Source organism: Hyposmocoma kahamanoa, unplaced genomic scaffold (assembly GCF_003589595.1).
Source record: "Hyposmocoma kahamanoa isolate Upper Pololo Valley unplaced genomic scaffold, ASM358959v1 67, whole genome shotgun sequence".
In the NCBI taxonomy this organism is placed as follows: Eukaryota; Metazoa; Arthropoda; class Insecta; order Lepidoptera; family Cosmopterigidae; genus Hyposmocoma; species Hyposmocoma kahamanoa.
The window spans coordinates 1,970,326-1,990,806 of NW_020653855.1; the positions used below are offsets into that span (position 1 = coordinate 1,970,326).

The 20,481-nt window shown below is 38.3% G+C and overlaps 1 protein-coding gene across 1 annotated transcript in view; it reads right to left on the reverse strand.

Moving 5' to 3' along the window:
* The window catches only part of LOC113232183 (lachesin), a 26,367-nt gene extending 6,258 nt beyond the window's left edge, over window positions 1-20,109 (reverse strand). The window contains exons 1-7 of the mRNA XM_026466823.1: window positions 20,021-20,109; window positions 17,843-17,961; window positions 12,420-12,542; window positions 10,244-10,400; window positions 5,525-5,624; window positions 3,344-3,500; window positions 1,807-1,913 (exon numbers count right to left, since the gene is read on the reverse strand). Of these exons, the coding sequence (XP_026322608.1) occupies window positions 1,807-1,913; window positions 3,344-3,500; window positions 5,525-5,624; window positions 10,244-10,400; window positions 12,420-12,542; window positions 17,843-17,961; window positions 20,021-20,072 (815 nt within the window). The 5' untranslated portion in view covers window positions 20,073-20,109. The remainder of the gene's footprint in view (window positions 1-1,806; window positions 1,914-3,343; window positions 3,501-5,524; window positions 5,625-10,243; window positions 10,401-12,419; window positions 12,543-17,842; window positions 17,962-20,020) is intronic.
* Between the last annotated feature and the right edge of the window lie 372 nt (window positions 20,110-20,481).

Here is a 20,481-nt window from a genome sequence, read left to right on the forward strand (position 1 = left end):
AAATAATAGGGGTTAAAGTATGAAATTGCCGATTTGTACTGAAAATCTAAATTGTTTATTTTTTAAATTTTTAACAAATTTATTTAATCAAAATAGTTGCCATTATTATCTATACATTGCTGCCATCTAATGGGAAGGTTATTAATGCCTTTGCGATAGAACTCCGACGATCTAGACTGCACAAACTGTGTGAAAGCATTTTGTACTGCCTCCTGGGAAGAAAACTTCTTGTCACGTAGATAATTGTCCAAATCACGAAAAAAATGGTAGTCCGTTGGAGCAAGGTCTGGTGAATACGGAGGATGACGAATGGTTTCTAACTGCAGTTCCTGAAGGGTCAAAATGGTTTCTCGTGCTGTGTGAGGTCTCGCGTTGTCGTGGAGCAATAATGGTGAAGATCGATTCATGAGTCGGGGCTGTTTTACTGCTAGTTTTGTCAACATGGTTCGGAGTTCGGCACAATAGACATCTGCCGTTATTGCTTGACCAGATCGGAGAAAACTATAGTGAATAACACCATGCTGAGACCACCAAACAGTTACCATTACCTTTTTATTGGTAAGTTTTGCTTTAGGACACTGTTGTGGCATTTGACCTGGGGTCAGCCATTGCATTTTTCTTTTCCGGTTATCATAAAGAATCCACTTTTCATCACATGTTACAATTCGATCCAATATTCCTTCATTTCTGTACCGGTTCAACAAGGCAACACAAGTTTCAACACGCGTTTCTTTCTGCAGATCAGTCAAATCATGAGGCACCCATTTTTCGTATTTTTTTATTTTATTGATTTGACGCAAGTGAGTCAATATTGTGGGTAAGGTAACGTTAAACCATGCCGCTAATTCCTGGGTAGTTTGACTAGGATCGGCTTCCACTATCTCTCTTAATTCATCGTTATTCACCTGTGTGGGCGGTCTTCCTCGTGGGTCGTTCTTTAAGTCGAAATTTCCATCACGAAAGCGTTTAAACCAAAATCGCACGGTGCGTTCATTAGTAGACCCCTCTCCAAACGCAGCATTGATATTGCGGGCCGTTTCTGCCGCGTTAGTTCCGCGTTGGAACTCGTATTCAAAAATCACTCGAATTTTCGCAGTATCCATCTTTCTTGTCTAAATTGAATAACAAAAACAATTGAAAGTCGATATTCAAATGTTTCAAATTTAAAAAAAAAAAAGAAATCACAGAAACCATTTGAAAAAAGTTTCATTCGAAAACCTCAAACCATGAAGATTCTATGAAAATTCAAAGAACCTATTGCAATAAAACGGCAATTTCATACTTTAACCCCTAATAAAACACAACTGCCTTCCACTAACTAAAATGCGGTTAAGTGACAAATGGTGAAATATTCGTTATAAATAGCAAAAGATTTCGTTATAAAGACAAAATTCTGTTTTAAAAACATTTCAAATTAGTTAATGTGTTCGACTTATCGGAACTTACCCTAACGAAGCATAGCTCAAATATCATTAAACAATTTCATTATTGAGTTCTTAGGTTTTCGCGATTGTTACACATAGGAAATGAAACTATTTTTCCGGATTTAAATCGCGTATATTTGTTTTTTCAAACAAACCGACGTTTCCAACCGTGACCATGGGACCTGTAAAGGGCCCGAAACGCGAAATATACGCGATTTAAATCCGGAAAAATAGTTTCATTTCCAATTTCATTATTCTAAAACTGGGTTATGGTTTCCCAAAAAAATATTTTGTCACTAAGCCGCGTTATAGTTAGCTAGTTTTGTGCACAAACGGCCTTAGATTATTAAAGACATCAATTTTGATAGTATTCTTTACTGACCTGTAATGCTGATTGTTCGACAGCTGGACTTCGTCCTTGAGCCAAGTGATGGCGGGAGGGGGGTACGCTTCCACGTGGCATTCCAGGTCCATGTCGTATTGAAGGGCCTGGAAAGTTAATAGCACTGTAACAACGCGAGCCAATTGCAACTTCACCCATTCACAACTCAAGCTACGAACGGGGGGAGTTTCGGATGGGGCTAGTTGCATTGGAAATGAAATTCAGATAGTTACTGCATAAATATTTCAGAATTTATTTTTTTATAAGCGAAATTAAAACCATTTGTCGCGTCTAGCCTCCATGGCTGACCAGCGTCCAGTCTCCATGGCTGACCAGACTGACAGGCCACAAAGACAGACTTACTAGACTGACAGGAGTTCGAAATTAGACCGACTTTCTTTTGGACAAAAGACGACGAGGACGACAATCATTATTTCAGAATTTAAAAAACTTAGCATTGTTTGTCGTTCTGTAGTTTTTATAGTGATTTGACGTGGGTTTTTTTCTGGACATCGTGTAAGCGACTAGTCTATCCAAAACAATTGCAGTGCCACTGAAAGCTTTAAATAGCAAAGATCTGAGGGGCACTGTCACTGCGCCCGTCACCTTGAGATGTAAAGCTGACAAGTCACTCGACGAGCCTGTGTCTCACCAGCGCGCTTGCCTTTCGCAGTAATGTACCACATTACTCCTTGGCAGCAGAAATAGGTATAGTGGCAATACTGCTAACTAAAATGGTAATGTCAGCTGGATTCTAATCGTCAAACATCGAGTATATAACCAGAAATAGAGACGAAATCATTTAATATTCTGCCTATGTCATTACTGTGACAACTGCGCTCCGATTGGCCAGCCCGAATTCGAAACAACTGACGGGTGTGGTTAATTGTTTCACTTCAAATCGACCAGTTAACTTGAGCTTTGCTATAGTGGACGACAATTGCAAAATTACAATGGTTCAGTTTGTTTTGTAATTAGATGTTCTGCTGTTTTTCCACACACCACCACGCGATTGTTAGAGATATTCATCTTTATTACAATAAATACAGAATATTTTTGGAATATACGGAGACGTACACACAGGTCAGTTGTTGGCCTGTTTATATTTCCGGGCAAACGAGAGTTATTGATATTTATAAGTGATGTATCACTGACTTATTTCGTCTCTATTTCTGGTTACATACTCGATGCTACTAAGCAACGTATACCCCTCATTTCTCCTGATAGGATATAGTGGTTTTTTTTAATAATATTCAGTGACAAGACGAATATGTCGTGCGCCTGGTGTTAATCGACATGCTTATCCGTTACAGTTGTCACACAGATCTTTAAATTGCTAATATCTGAGGGGTACTGCCACTGCGCCCGTCACCCTGAGACGTAAGTAGATAAGTTCCATGCGCCTGTAATTCCACCAGCAAAACCGGAACGCAGTTATGCTGACATTACCGTTTAGCTGGAAATAGGTAAGGTGGCAGTACTTCCCAGGACGAACCTATTCACTAGGAGCTCTACTGTTGTATGTATTAATCTATACCTGTCCAAGACGTGGTCGTGGTACAGTGACGACGGGTGCAAACTCGACTTCCAAGTTAATATTACGCCTTGCGCCTTTTCCTACTCCATTTTCGGCTACGCAATAGTATGTACCGCGGTCTTCTTTGTGGACGGATGCTATCTTTAGAATGTTGCCTCTGAAAAAAAAAAATCACATTTTACACGTAGGTATTTAACTGCCCATGTGGCCGAACGGTTACGATGCTAATCTGCCACGTACAGCAGCTTGATTTTGATTGCCTCTCCCGATCGGAAACTGCGTCTTTTCCGAGTCGAGGCGCATAATTGCGATTCACAACTGGCCGATTGGAAACTTTTGACATTTCTAACCGGAACAATAGCTGATTTAACTCACAAATTAAAAAGACATAGTAGGAATCAGGTTCATCTTCTCGCTCAGAAACTCATCTGATTTCAAGACTACCTGATCGGATGGATTCGGGTTTGAATCAAAATCAGGGCGCAGATCTCGGATTCGATTCCTGCGCTGGGTGAAATATTTGTATTTCCTTTAATTTTCTCGTGTGTTTGGGTTTAATTTTTGGTTGTCTAAGTGTATTTCAGCGCAACCGCGATACAGGGTTTCTGTAGTACGGTGCTATGTGTGTGTGCGCGTCACTAGTGTGTGCATTATTATTATTTTTCAATTAAAACATAGTTTTATACTTTCATCACACTTGCTCGTAAACAGTGTCATGGCATGCAGACAAAGTCGACAGTAATGTCCTAATTTATGCCCACGGGCTTTTTCATTATTTTATCGCCCGGTGATATTTTAGGTCAAGATTTAAAAAAAATAAAAAATCTGGACGAATATTTCGCATAAACTTAAAGTATAAAAAAACGAAACATTGTAATTTAACTATATTTTACTAAATTTACTTTGTGATATCAAATTCTGGAGCATTATTAAATTTAAAAAAAAACGTAAAGATCGCCATTTGCAAAACCCGTAAATGTTGTGTTGTGAAGCGATAATTTTATTCATACATCAAAACTGCCTCCGCGGCCGAACGGTTACTGCCACGCAGAGGTCCCAGGGTCGATTCCTGGGCCAGGAGAAATAGCAGTATGGCCTACAATTATTTCTCTCGTGAGTCTGGGCGTAATTTGTGGTTGTCTATGTGTGTGTCCATGGCACCCGCGACACAGGGTTTTCCTAGTGCGGGGCTATGTTGAGTGTGTGCGTTATTTATTTATTTATTATACAAGAAATAAATTATTATAAAAGGTGTTTAATTAAGATAATATACAGGTAAGGTAAAAAAGACAATAAAAGCTTAACTACTAGAAAGTAAAACTAGGCTAAACTACTTTTTAAATTATATGAATAAAATTGGGTCCCCGCGGCAAGGTGCCCAAGATGCTGGTAGCGTTCCCCCTTTGTATTGCTATGCTAATGCGTTGGGCAAGGTAGCTGCCGGCCCTTGGGTTTCCCAGAAAGTGTATCTCTATTATCATTGTATCTCTTGCCTCGCAAATGTGATGAAAAACATTGTATTTAGCAGGGCGGTAAAAATTACAAACTTTGAGTCATTAAAGCCTTTCTAACAATGTACTATTATCTGCGAGTACAACAGTTTCCGTAGCTGTAAACTTACTGTTACCTCTTATGGTATGTCAACTAAATTAATTAGTAGAACCTTTCTACGAATGTCAGATTAATTGCAGAGCGTTTAACTCATTAGGTTACGTACTATACCATATTTACGGAATAATCACCTAGACATCCTAAACGATTACACCCTGTATAAAAAAGGTAGATATACCTATTACTAAGAACATACATTTAAGAATACAATATCAGATACGTTAAGTAGTGGATTTTTTTTATAATATCAAGTGACGGGACGAACAATTCGTGCACCTGGTAGTAAGCGACACGCCTATCCAAAACAGTTGCAGTGCCACGCAGAGCTTTAAATCGCAAAGATCGTAGGGACACTGCCACTGCGCCCGTTACCTTGAGACATAAGTTGACAAGTCCCATGTGCCTGTAATTTCACCAATACCCTTCCAAACCAAAATGCAGTAACGCTTACATTACTGTTTGGTGGCAGAAATAGACAAGGTGGCAGTACTTCTCTGGACGTACTGTTTCAGGAGCTCTACTGCTAATGCATGGAGCGACGATATGTATAGGTACTGTGTAAAATATTACCTGTATATAGAACCTCCGGTGGGCAAAATAGCGTTGTTCTCGCGACGCCACGAGATCTTCGGCGGTGGGAAGCCCCCAGCGTAGCATTCCATCTGAGCACCTAAAAGACGAAGTATAGTGTTTGAGACAAAACTGCCGTCCGCTATCTAAACGCGGCAACGTGATAAAATATTGTTTTAAGATAGCCTAAAAAACCATAACTCAGTTTTAGAATATTAAAATTGTTTAATGATATTTCAGATGTGCATCGTTAGAGTAAGTTCCGATAAGTTGCGATTAAAAAAATAAGGAAACTTTCAGACGTCGAAACCGCTAGATTGGTTTACTTCAGCTACTTTCACAGTCTAATGACATACGGCATTTTGCTTTGGGGTAATGCCGCCGATATCAATAGAATCTTTGTCCTGCAGAAACGTGCAGTTAGGGCAATTTACAATCTGGGCCCCAAAGTATCTTTGAGAGATAAGTTTAAGGAAATTAACATTCTTACACTAGCCTCACAGTACATTTATGAAAATGTAATTTATGTTAAAAGGAATAGTAATTTATTTATGAAAAATAGTGACAGACATAACATTAATACGAGGAATAGAAATAAACTAGCTTTTCTTGATAGTCGTCTTCACAAAGTCAAAAAATCATTTAAGGGGCAATGTATACGCTTCTATAACAAGATTCCGGTTGATATACAAAATTTGCCTTTCACGAGGTTTAAAACTATAGTGAAACAAAAACTTTATACTAAAGGTTATTATACAACTTCTGCGTACTTGGATGACAAAAATCCGTGGTAGTAACCCGTTTAGCTCATGGAGGTAGACTCGATCTCTGATGTTTTAAATAAAAAAAAAAAATATTGTAAATGCTATTTACAAAGAGCAACCCCTAGAGTTTCTTGCTCATTCTTCTCAGGGGAATCTGCCTTACGAATGAGCGGTAGAGTTTAACCATTGTGACGATTTCAAGTGTAATAATGCTTACCTATGAAATAAAGATTATTTTGAATTTGAATTTGAATAAGTCGAATACGTTAACTAATTTTTAGTGTTTTTAAAAGAGAATTTTGTAATCTATCTTGTAGGGACACATGTGTATGTTTTCAGCCCTCCGCGTGTGCACAGTCAGTCATCGTCCGTCACGCGCCCGGTTCGGACGATTCCAGCTATATTCGTCGCCATAAGTAGTTCCGAATAAATCTGTGTAAATCTTCTAATTATTTTGTACCGTATACTACCGTATACGAACAATAAAAGTGGACAAGTAAATTATAATGGAGTTTAGACTTTATCTGGAATACCCATAGTGAGCACATTAAATCCGGGTGATTAACAGAATCACCCACCTATGATTCTAAAGTAATAATAAGAGCTTTATTTATCTACATTAAATAATAATTTAGCCTTAAATAACATAATCTGAAGTTACACATGTAGATAAAAAGGCAAGAGTCTCAGCCTGAGCTGTTTTTCAGACTTTACCTTTTTGGTGAAACGCTACATTTAATTCTCTAATATTAATAATATAATAATTCTGACGTGGCTCGACAAGCTCCAGTAAAATGACTAAAGTATACAATTTAAACTTAAAGCTATGATTACATTGTCATAATGGTACCAAATTCACATAAAATATTTCATTTCAAAATACATGAAGTATAGATAAGGATGAACTGCACACATAATAACAATAAATAGTGAAAAATTATAATATATATTATGTATAAATAAATAAATAAATAAAGAACAAAAATAAACATATGCATAAATCCGCTGGACGACACTACATCCAATTACTAGCAGAACTTTGCTTTGTAAGTGGTGATATATACAGCTTAGGGACATTACAGAGGAGTACATCAGTTTGACGCTCTTCACGTACAATTGCAATTGCACAAATTGCACAATGGCAACGCCACCGCCGAATCCACCACGACGATCACAAGCGATCGACGACCTGATGACAGTCACAGTATCTTCGAGAATACCTAATTTTTGAACAGATCAACCTAGACTGTGGTTCATTAGAACGGAAGCACTTTTAACACCATAAAAGTTGAGCGACGGCGCAAAATTCGATCTAGTTGTTTCAAAATTAAATAAAGACACAATCAACGAGCTCTCAGAATTTCTATAATCACCACCTGCTACAAACAATTTACAGCATTAAAAGACAAATTATTAGGAAAGTACCAAGATAGTAACACGCGACAAATAGAAAAACTATTGAACGAGACGGAATTAGGAGAACAAAAACCCTCACAGCTACTTCACCGCACGAAGGACCTCCCACGAAATAAATTCTCATCAGATACCTTGAGTGTTCTATGGCAAGGCCACTTGCCAGCGACCGTCCGAGCTGTACTTGCTGCTGCAGACACAAAAAACTTAGACCAGCTAGCACACGTAGCAGATAAAGTAGGAGAAGCAATGCGTTTAAATCAAGTTGCAGAAGTGCATCAACCGCAACCGAGTACGAGTGCTACAACCAACGATGTAGCTTACATGGTTGCCGAAATAGCAAAGTTGTCAGCGGAAATATAACACCTCAAACGTAGCAGATCCAGAAACCGTAATTTCGGTAGGCGAAACCGTTCAATGTCTCATAGAAGATACGGGACACGGAGCCCATCGACGCAACGACGACACCGTACTGCAGAAACCTCTCCAAATTGGTTATGCTATTATCATTACTAATTCCGTAATAGAGCACAGAAGTGCGAGCAGCCCTGCGCCTGGAAAGACAAGGCGGAAAACTAGGTCGCGGTCCGAGTTGTGGCGGCAGCCGGTTCCGTGTTATCTAACGAACACTCAGAAAAAATTCTTTCGATCCGGTCGGATTCGAACCGACGTCTTCTTGCATACCGTGGCAGACGCTATACCAACTAAGCCACGGAACGAACCAACGGACCTCACGAATTTTTCTGTGTGCTTGCGTCGTGTCTTTGTACTTGGTCTTTCAACGACGAGTAGACAATAAGTTAGGTACTACGACACGTATTCTGAACAAAATGCTGAACCCATTTTGTTACCGACTGTACTTAATTCTTCTAACATGCAATTTAGGGTAATAATTAGATCAGTAGAGTGAAATGTATCAAAAGAGCAATGTTGCACAAGAAGGTGTGAAATTTCTCTTGTATCTAGGTTTTAACAGCGTAAGCAGTCTTGTACTAAATCTCACTGAATACGAAAGATCATTATTACTCCTGTGTTCAAGTAATTTTCAGTCGAAGCTAAATATGGTGCATTTTGTTAAATTTCCAGTAGAAGCTGCATATGGTGTTTTTGGGCCCTTAAATTGTTGCAAGCAAAATTAGACAGTACTGCAATGACGTTACAATTTAAATTAAATGTTTTTGTATTTTATATTTCGTTACATGTCACTACGTTTGTATAGGTTAACGTCGGACATTTTTTTCGTGGTTTTTGTATTAGATCCGACGTCCATTTGTTGGTAGGTCAATGAATTTTGATCATAAATTAATTAATTGAAAGATAAAAAAATTGTATCAATTATTATGTTTCTTAATGTTCATTATTGTGATCTAAATTTTTATATTGGTTTTGATAAACTTCATAATAATTGTATTAATTAATGACACGGCTTGTACACGTGATTAATAATTAGTTAGTTATTATCATTGGGTTCATGTGCTGGAATACTATTATGTAACACCTCTGTTAATTCACATGACACAATGAATAAGTGAATTATGAATTAGACGGTCGGACGATATCGTCGGGATGGCCGGAAGACTGTGGATGAGACTACTCGTAGCACAGGACCGGTTGAGCTGGCGTGCAAAAGAGGAGGCATATACCCAGCGGTGGGTGTCAACGCGCAGAGATGATACTGATTAGGACGTATGTAAATACATAATACTTTCTTATGAAGTCGTATTGGGCATCACAAATTTAAACATCAACTAACTTCTAATCACTTTTTAACCGACTTCAGATTTCTCCGTCAATTGCAGACCGATTTTGAAAATTTTTTTTTGTTTGAAAGGGCGCAGTCTCGTGGTGGTCCCATTATTACCAAGGCAGAATCTGATGAGGGGATCCATGGAAATCGAGGATAATCCTCAGATTTTATAGGCATGCCAGTGTACATACCCAATTTTCCATAAATTGTGGAGCGAATTTGAAAATTCTTTTTTTTGTTTCAAATGGTATACTGTCGAGACGGTCCCTGTTGCCGAGGATGCCGTTCTGGGTTTGTTTCGGATATCACAAATTAAAAAACTATTTTCCGCAAATAAAAGCCGACTCACTTGTGTCACTTGACACAATACATGTATCAACAAATCACCGTCAACATGACAACGAGAAAAAAGTATAAAATGTACAAAGGAGTCCGTAACAGTCCCATTGTCACCAAGAAGAAGCGATCCCCTTATCAGAATCAGATAAGGGGATGGCATGGAAATAAAAAAAGCAAGCAAGTTTTTGAGTTCGGTATTTTTTTTTTCAATGAAAAAGTTTCAGCTGTGAAACACACATCTGCAGTTGGTAAATTTGTAAAAAAAATCAATATACCAGGGGGTCGAGGTTAAACAAAAAAACCCACGTGGTCTACTAGTCAAAAAAGTTTGGGTACCTCTGGCTTTCCTTCCTTCATTTCAATTCTTTCACAAGGAGCTCTACTGATACCATGCTACAAATATGTCCGACGGGAACATTTATATGGTGAATTGTGCCAATGGTGGAATATACTCACTCTCTTCCTCGCTAGTGACAAGCGACCTCGTGGAGTTGTCAGAAATTATTGGAGGTCGTCTCACTTGTAGCTCTACTTCGGCGGTTATCTTGTTGCTTACGGATATTATCACTTGACATTGGTACCAGCCGGCGTCAGTTTCTTGAATGTCTTTTATCTGTAACAAGATTAAATTCATTTTAATAACTACACTCTTTACTATTTCTTTACATACTTTCTTGTATAGTAGTAGTCTTCGGTGAAACACCGACTAAACTTACGTTTGCAAAAAATGTATAGAAAACGTATATTATTAGCTAGCAAGCTGCAGAGAAGGCTCTGCAGCAACACCACCGTAAAGTTGCCTGTTTATCGGTATTTTACAGGATGTATCACGGAGAGTATGCGATGGAATTGCATAATTTGATTCCGCCTTCCCCTTTCCATCATCGGGGGACTAGACGTGGGCTGGGATTCCACCCCTCTGTTGTGGATATTTCCAGGATTTCGCGTTTCGCTTCCACATTTATATGGCGAGTTCCCTGCCTGTGGACGTATTCCTCGAACGGTATAACTTGGACCTTTTCAAGGCGAGAGTGAACAGGCATAATTTAGGTGTGCATGCTACATTGTCGACCTCATCATCACTTTCCATCAGATGAGAGAGGAGGTCAAATGCGCACTTATTTATGATAAAAAAAGCGTCTTAAGAAAGTGTTCAAATACATGAAGTCAACATTTGCTATGGGGGCTACTTTCAAACAGCAAAAAAAAAGATGTTACATAGCAATCGAACCAAATGTATGCAACAGCTGGTTTTTTTGGGATAGCGGTAAAAGGACCGTGGTAGTAAACATTATTTTAACTACCTTTACCTTTTAACTACCTCCGTGGCCGAACGGTTACCGTGCCGGACTGCCACGCAGAGGTCCCAGGTTCGATTCCCGGGCCGAGAGAAATAGTTGTATGGCCTACAATTATTTCTCTCGTGAGTTTGGGTGTAATTTGTGGTTGTCTATGTGTGTGTCCATGGCACCTGCGACACAGGGTTTCCCTAGTGCGGGGCTATGTTGAGTGTGTGCGTTATTTATTTATTTATTTATTATTTCACTATATATTTTTAACTATTAATGCCCGAAATCGAAAGCAAAAACTATTTGTAACTAAATATTCTATTGAATCGCTTGGCTTGAAAATCGCATTTAAATAAATCGATACCAAACTGTTAGATCGTATGCACTAGAATCGATTTTCATAATAATCGAGTCATGCTGTGGAACCTTAGTCGAGAGAAGCCGCAGGATTGCAAGGTATATAGGTAGGTATGTATTGCGCGAAGTTGCCTTTTTTTGTTTAAAAGAGATTGTTTACATCGATAATTTGTAATAAGTATGGAATTACACCAAATTCCGTATTCGCCGTTTCACAATTTTGGGCAGAAATGGGAAAAAACCCTGTTAAAGCCGCGGGTTGGGTTGCCTATCCGTAGTCGGAAATGACATTCTCCAGAAATAACGTTTGGTCGAAATTTCATAACCTCGAAAGTAATTTTGAGAGGAAAACGTTTTTTCTTTTAAACCCAACTTAACCTAACCTAAGCGTATCTTTGCGATAAACATTCAACATATCCTGAAAGAACGACTGTTTCGTTATAATTCGGTTTTCGGTGTACTGAAAAATCGTTCAAACGTTATTTCGGACAAAAAAATTTTCGACTTTGTGATGGGGTTTCCCGCGGATTGATTGCGTATTAGGGATTAGAATTTTTTTCTTACATAACCTATAAAACCTATTAATTTTAAATCCTTCTTCAAATCCTGACACTAAAGATATCGTTCGATTGTGATTCGTAATCGATTACAAAAACTTTAGTTGAAGAACCAAATGAGTTGTTTCCGTACAGCCCTATGCAACTATAGATTATTCACATATCTATCCTTGAAAAATAACCTCACTTTTAAAATAACACTTTTCAAATAAGATATTAATATGTAATTGAAATTAATATTGTTGGAAAAAGTGATGAGATATCAAGTCGAAATCTTCAAAATTTACGTGAAAGTGTTATTCCATTTATTGATTGATTGCTTTAAAATTTTAGCCAAACCGGTTTGTTTACTTTTTTGGCATAATGGTTTGGAACAGAATTTATGCTACAGCGGTCGTAGTCCTGTAGGAAGTATCACAAAATACTTACTGAAAGCGTATAGGTGGCGGAGGCAGCGTCGAATCTCAACGAGAATCTGGAGTCCCTGATGATTAGACCAGAGTTGGTCGACAGGGGTAGAGACTCCGTTGCCTTCATGCGATCGTACTTCACCTGGAAATAAAAAATAGGCTTTAGAGTATAGTCCGGGAATGCAAACTGAATTTATTGACAAATCAAAATTGAGAATTTCGACTTCATGCAGTAATTCCATCGACTAATATTGTCAATAGAGTTACAAGAATTGGAGAGGATGTGGGTTATAATTTTCTGTATCTAATGGAGCAATAAACATTTTTGACGTTACTCCACTTATACCATTCTTCCACGAGGGGTGCAATATATGTTTTTATAAACTTATTCCACTAATTTCAAGATTAAACACAACGAAAAGTTCCTCCATTCTGACAGCAAACATTAAAAAACGCATTATGTAAAAATTGGTATACAATATATTCTGGTTAAATTGGTACTGTGCGCGCGACCTTTTTGAATTTTCGCACATGAGCAACGAACAAGCGAGTCGCGCGTCAAAGCAATCCGCGAGCCATTTCAGAAAAAGTCCATGGGCTCTTTGAAATTTTGATAAGGGTACATGACTAGAAATAGGTAAAGAAATCCTGTTTTGGAGTATGGTCGGGGATTACGAATGTGATCGTGTCGTACGAAATTAACAAATTAAAATGGAAGATTCCGATAGCTGCCTGAAGTTCGGTTTCGACTTCATGCAGTTGTACTTCTCACGCACAGTCCGTCTTGTAGCAGCCATAAGGTGATTGTCGTTTGTTAAAGTATAAATATTCTTAAAATTACACAGGTTCAAAGACTTAAATATTCGTCCAGCTGCTTTGCGCGGATCTCCTCTAAGCCGGAGGTTTATGCCATAATCCGCCATGCGGGTTGGGGACTACAGGTTTTCCAAGGATTGCAAACCTTCTTCGATGTTTTTCTATACCGTTAGCGAGGGTTTATTCTACAAATATATTTCTTGTGTTGTTTAAACGGTAACAAAGATTCGCACGAAGCGTTAAGGAGTCGCGACACGCGTTTCACGGACGCACGTTTACGGCACCGTAAACGCTCGTCATCTGCGCGTACACACCCCGCAGACACGCTGCAGTAAATCGATTAACACGCGCGCAAAAATCGCGTTGCAAGCAAGTACCTTGTACCTATACTCCACTGAAGTTTACACTTAGAATTTCTTAGAATTGCTTCATTTGAAAAACTAACCGAAATTAACATACAAAACTAAAATTAAAAGTATATCTTACCAAAATGCGCGATACATTTGCTACGACGCGCGTTTATGATAGTTTGCAATTTACGCGTATAAAATACGCCGTGTGTATAGCCTCTAACATAAACAATATAGGAAATGAAACTGTTTTTCCGGATTATATTACGCGAACTATTTTTACGCGATTTAAATCCGGAAAAATAGTTTCATTTCCTATGTGTAACAATCGCGAACACCTTAAAAACTCGATACAAACAATATCAATGCTAACGGTCTGTTTTTCCCCAAAGGGCTCGTTCAGAGTGCAGGCGCGGGCGCGGCGGCGGGTGCAGGCGCACGGGTCTTGGCGTCTTCCCTTTTACAGTGACGAAGCAGCTACGAGCGGCTACATCCGCACGTCGAAATCGCAAACAGACGCTAGACCAAGCAGCCACAGAAATACCTAGCGTCTACGTACATTTGATTTACACGCACCCGCGCCCGCCGCCACTCTGAATAAGGCCTAACACAGTTAATCATCTGTGCTTAACTGTTTATATGTTCATTTAAGTCCATAGTTGAACTATGTATGGGTCCTATTGACTTTTGAATAACCAATTAACCCATTTTCAAATATTCCAATCAATTTGATTGAATAAAAATTATTAAGAATGAAAATATAATTGGACTAATCGGTGGTAACAGTAGAACAAATAAGGGTGGTGCTGTATGAAACAATGTATTTGTCAATGATATTAAAGGGGGATACACGATTAGAAATGTGATACGGGTTTTAAGAGGGTTGTTTTTTAGAGTTATAAAACGACACTTTGGTAGCGTTAGGGTTCTTTTTGCGTGCTTTTTAGTAGCAGTAGAGCTTCTTGTGAAAGAGTTCCTCCAGGGAACTAATGCCACCTATTTTTGCCGCCATGCAGTAATGAGAGCATTACTGCATTTCGGTTTTGAAGGGTAAGGAAGGGTGCCACAACTAGAGCCACATGTGTGGCACTGCGGCTACACTCATGTTCTTGTTAACCAATGGCTTTTAAGGAAAAGTTCATATTTTTAGTATAAACAAAAATATATATATTCTACTGCAAACGCAAAACATCTGATTCGCTTTTAGTAGCGGTAGAGCACCTTACCTATTTCTGCAGCCAAGCAGTTATGTCAGCATTACTGTGTTCCGGTTTTGAAGGGTAAGGGTGCTGGTGAAATTACAGCCACATGGGACTTGTCAACTAATGTCTCAGGGTGACAGGCGCAGTAGTAAAAAGGACGTAAAAAGTACATGGACGTAAAGTTTTTTTTTTAAATAGATTTTTGTCTCACTGACTGCCTGAGCCAGGAATACTACGATAATTATGTTAACAGTGCTGTGGATCAATTCTGTGCTATAGTTGGAATAAAAAAACGCATCTCATACGACATTCAAAAAGATCCCGCAGGTCATTGTCCCGTCCTATTCACCATTCAACCGTGAACTAGTAATCATTTAGGGGACACGCACAACTGAGTCATAGGGGACAATTGTATAAATCTATTATTAATGCATTGAACGAAAGGAAGCTGTAATATATTTTTGATTTCTTTAAGGTCCGTTTGCAATGTGGGATAGGTCATGATATTGTTGTAGTCACGTTTTTAACTGTCGAAGTTAAAACTTTAACGAAGTTAAATTGTATTGTTTCTATGAATTATCAATACAAATACAAACAAAAGACATTGTACAACATGCGGCTTTATAATAATAATAATAATAACGCACACACTCAACATACTGCACTAGGGAAACCCTGTGTCGCGGGTGCCATGGACACACACATAGACAACCACTAATTACACCCAAACTCACGAGAGAAATAATTGTAGGCCATACAAATATTTCCCCCGGCCCGGGAATCGAACCTGGGACCCCTGCGTGGCAGTCCGGCATGGTAGCCGTTCGGCCACAGTGGCAGTTAAATAAAAAAAATGATGTCTAAACAGTATTGTTTTCCAGTAAACTTTGATATGACAGGACAAATTTTAAGTTATTTTTATAATACCAAGTGAAGGGACGAACAAGCCGTGCGCCTGATGGTAAGCGACACACCTGTCCATAGCAGCTGCACTGCCACTCAAATCTGATCGCAAACATCTGAGGGGCACCCTGAGACATAAGTACATAAGACCCATGTGCCTGTAATTTCACCAGCCCCCTTAAACTTCAAAACCGGAATGCAGTAATGCTCACATTACTGCTTGGCAGCAGTACTTCCGTGGACGAACTTTCTCACAAGGAGCTCTACTGCTTCTAATTAAATATGACCATAATTATTATAGGAATAAATTGTGCACTTTTTTAAATAAACGATATTTTATGTTTGATATATATATATTAATTGTTCCATCAATATATGTTGATCTGTGTTAAATTATAAATGAACTGTATTCAAAGTAACAATATTATATAAATATATGGGTACCCACTATACATAGGGTTCACAGACTAGAATAAAGCTTTCGATTCTATAAACCACAATCATATCTGGATTTATCTGGATCTGGAGCTTTACAAAAGCAGGGTATTGAAAAGAAATATATAAGGATCATAAAGAACATATACTCTAACAGCACAGCACAGGTGAAATTAGAATCTCTAGGAAAACCATTTCAGATACAGAAAGGAGTCCGACAAGGTGACCCACTCTCGCCCAAACTCTTCTCAGCGGTTCTTGGGAATATCTTCAAAAACCTCGAATGGAATGATAGAGGCTTAAATATAATCGGTGAAACACTGAACAATATAAGGTTTGCTGACGACTTACTAATATTTTCCCACGATCCTGTTTCCCTACAATACATGCTCGAAGTAGAAGAAGGAGGCTTAATCATTAATAAAGCAAAAACCAAAGTAATGACTAATAGATCTGAAAAGCCTCTAACTGTAGATGGAGAATGCATTGAATATGTAGGATCCTACATTTATCTGGGCCAATTAGTGTCATTGAGTGATCAAACTGAGCAAGAACTAAAAAGAAGAGTTACCAACTCTTGGAACCGATATTGATCACTCAAAGACATATTTAAAAACAAGCGCTATCCAGTGACAGCAAAGAGTCTTTAACATTTGCATCCTCCCAGTTTTGACCTATGGATGCCAAACGTGGGCATTGACTAGTAAACACCATCAGAAACTCACAACCTGTCAAAGACGAATGGAGAGAAGTATGCTGAGATTCTCTCTAAGAGACAAAAAGAGAGCTACAGACATACGAAGGACCACTAAATTCGAGGATATCACCACATAAAGCAAAACACTCAAGTGGAAGTGGACTGGCCTTAAAAGATGGTCCGACGACCATCACGACGACAGCCGGGGGAGACCTATGCGTGTTCAGGATGCGCTGGTGTTATAGTTTAAGTAATTTATGAATATAATTGAATGTCAGTATAGTATAGTGTAATAAAAAGAATATCGAATTTGACCATAAATAACTATCTCATAACAATGTACACACGCCAGCACATCAAGCTACACATTGACGTATCTTGTTCCGTTGTACTGGAGGCGATTTTCCAACAAAAATGTGCAGTCTGATGTGCCGTTGTCCGTACACGAACTAAAAACTATGAATACGGGATAGTTCGATTTGTGGATGCGGCCTGGACGAAGGCACTCCAGATCATATATTTTTAGCTGCTCTGCCAGAACTTGTTCTATTTATGATTGTCTTCGACTTTCCATTCCTCGACCCATAAATTTCAAGTTCCTGTTACCCTTATTTACAAAATACGTTAAAATTCATATCTGATTTAGGGTCGTATTCTAGAACTCTATTCAATGCTCAAGTCAGGATTGCACTGGAAATACGATCCTAATGGCAGGGACTTGAGTATGATATCAAGTGCTTTAAACCATACTCAAATCCTGACTTGAGCATTGAGTAGAGTTCTAGAATACGACTCTTAGTTACTTAAATAATGAACTTATATATTTAAACATCTCTAATCTAAGTGTTGGTATATTGTGATGTTTTGTTTTGTTCCAGGAGCCAGAATAGACATACATGGCAGCGTCTTAACACTTTGTATCACCGGCTTTAAACAAGTAGTAAATTCCCATGACTGACTAGACATTGGCCAAATTCTTCAAGAAAAGCCAGAAACTTAAAAATAGAATAGAGCAATTAGAGGCTTAACCCCTTCTTACCCATAACACAGGATAGTCTTGAGCGTAGTGGACAGAGCAATCCAAGTCTACTTGTCCTCCGATGTCTCGGATCTGCTCCTGGGTTATGTGGGAGATTGTTGGAGTCCGTTGTGCCCAAGCTGTCAAAGCAAAAAGATTAAGTTCATAAATAGTAAATAGCACCTGGAATCAGACTCAGAACAATGCTCATATTCAATACAAGTAGTGAATGGTCAATTGACCAATGACAGGGTATTAATTAATAGGCGGTCTTCAAATGCTGTTCCTTTTGTCACTAGAAAAAATTAGATTTCAACATCAGAACAAGGTCAAAATCCAATATATGCCCCTTGGCTAGCCACAGGTCTCCTCTAAAAGGATGTTTAGACCAGTCCACCATTCTGACTCAATGAGGGTTGTTAATCTTCTACAAAATTATACAGATCTTTTCTAAATAGATTAAAAAAACATACAGGCTTCATCATGAAGTTTCGTTCGCTGATTGGGAGATGAACTGGCTATTACACAGTCACAAATGTAATCCAAACAATAATTCTGCTGTATGTTGTTAAGGAGTTTAGATAGTCTGCAGACTATCCTGGTTGATGCATCAGATCAGTAATCATATTAATTATAATAAATATGGGCATATGAAGTTCCATACCAGGAAGGCACATGACACAACCACAGGACTTTAAATCTGTCGGAGCTAGGAAAGTCTTTCAGTTCTTCAATACTGTCGGCCTTGGCTTAGCACTGTAATTAGTGATCACAATAGATCAGTCAATGGTCGCAGTGATGAGGGGATGCATAGGCCCTAAATGAAGCCACCCTAATAATAATAATGCATAGGAAATGAAACAATTTTTCTGGGTTTAAATCGCGTATATATGTTATTTCAAACAAACCGACATTTGACTGAAAAAGCAAATATATGCGATTTAAATCCAGAAAAATAGTTTCATTTCCTGTGTGTAACAATCTTGAAAACCTAAGAACTCGATAATACTAATGCACTCAGAAACTCTGTATCGCAGGATCTGTATCGCTGTATCATTGGACACACACATAGACAACCACAAATTACAGCCAAACTCATGAGAAATATATGATGGCCATACAAATATTTCCCTCTGGCCCAGGAATCAAATTAGTCCAACATGGTAAATGTTCGGCCACAAACTAGACAGGTCAAATGACAGGCGCATGGGACTTGTCGACTTATGTCTCAAGGTGACGGGTGCAGTGGCAGTGCCCCTCAGATCTTTGCGATTTAAAGCTCTGAGTGGCACTGCAACTGTTATCCACGGGCATGTAGCTTTCCATCAGGCACACAATTTGTTCGTCCCATCACTTGATATTATAAAAAAAAATAGGGCTGAACGTCGAGTTGTGGACAACAGCTCCTTACCATACCATTTGGTGCCCATAAGGGAAAAAAATGCAAGCGGTCTAAAAAACTTAACGTCCCAATGTTCAGCACGGGTCTCCTCAGTAATTAAATAGAACAAAATTAACTACCCTGCTTAAGTACATGCGGCGTCCAGTAAAAAAAACAGTTGCACTTAAAAATCACTTTTAATACAAAATGACACTAAATTAGGGTTAACTAATGACTGCCATAAAGTGTTTTAAAGGGTAATTTATAGTTTATATCCCTTTATCAGCTTTTTGAATCACCCCTCTTCTTCCTGTACTAACCCATTCAACCGAAAAATTTGATCGATTTGCAGTCTTAACAACGCTAACGCGGTTTCATGGCATGTTGTCATTTGTTTTGCTAAATTATACACATTAGAACTTTTTTAAACAAGGAAAACTGTGTTATTGTAGACACCTGGATAAGTAAAAATGTATATTTCAGTAAGAAATGGATGAAAACATAACTTATTTCGTGCAAAAACCGTTAGTTTTTTGGCGAATATTACCAAAGATATATTCTTAAAAAAACTAACACTGATGTGTTTACGCAAACTCGGTAGGTACTAACGAGTTGCGCTGTTTAAAATTATGATAATATTCGCAAAATCACTGAAAGAAATTTGGGTGTGTCTCGCGAGTATGAAAGAGCTGAGAAGCGTAAACAATAAGATCGACACCGCACATGTAAACTAGCAAAACACGTTAACACTATGAGCTTATACAAACTAACGCTATAAAACAGTGTATAGAAATAAATGAATGCTATAATTGACTCACCAATTGTCGTAAAACACAGTAAAATAGTTAAAAACTCGAAATTAAACGCCATGATGAAATAGAGTGCACCGCCACACCTCACTGCAATCTTTACTGATCTAATTTCAATCGTTCATTTCAATTAGTCGAATGACATTGAGCGAATGGAAAGGTCTATCAAAATGGTGTTGCTATTTAAGAAATTAGAATTCCTTACATTTGTCGACGAGTCGTTGATCAAAAATTCATTAAAAACTGTTTTTCGAAGGATGTTTATACAAATTAATACTGTAATAATATATCTCGGATAACTTTTTTATAGAAAAAATCGACCTCATTCATCCCCTAGTTTGCCAACACAATGAAACATTTTCTTCAAATTTGGATAATAATAATTGCTCTTGATCACACTGAGGTATTGCCTTTCCAACAAAAAAGAATCGCGTAACATACGCACAAAAAATACAATCTAATTCAGAGCA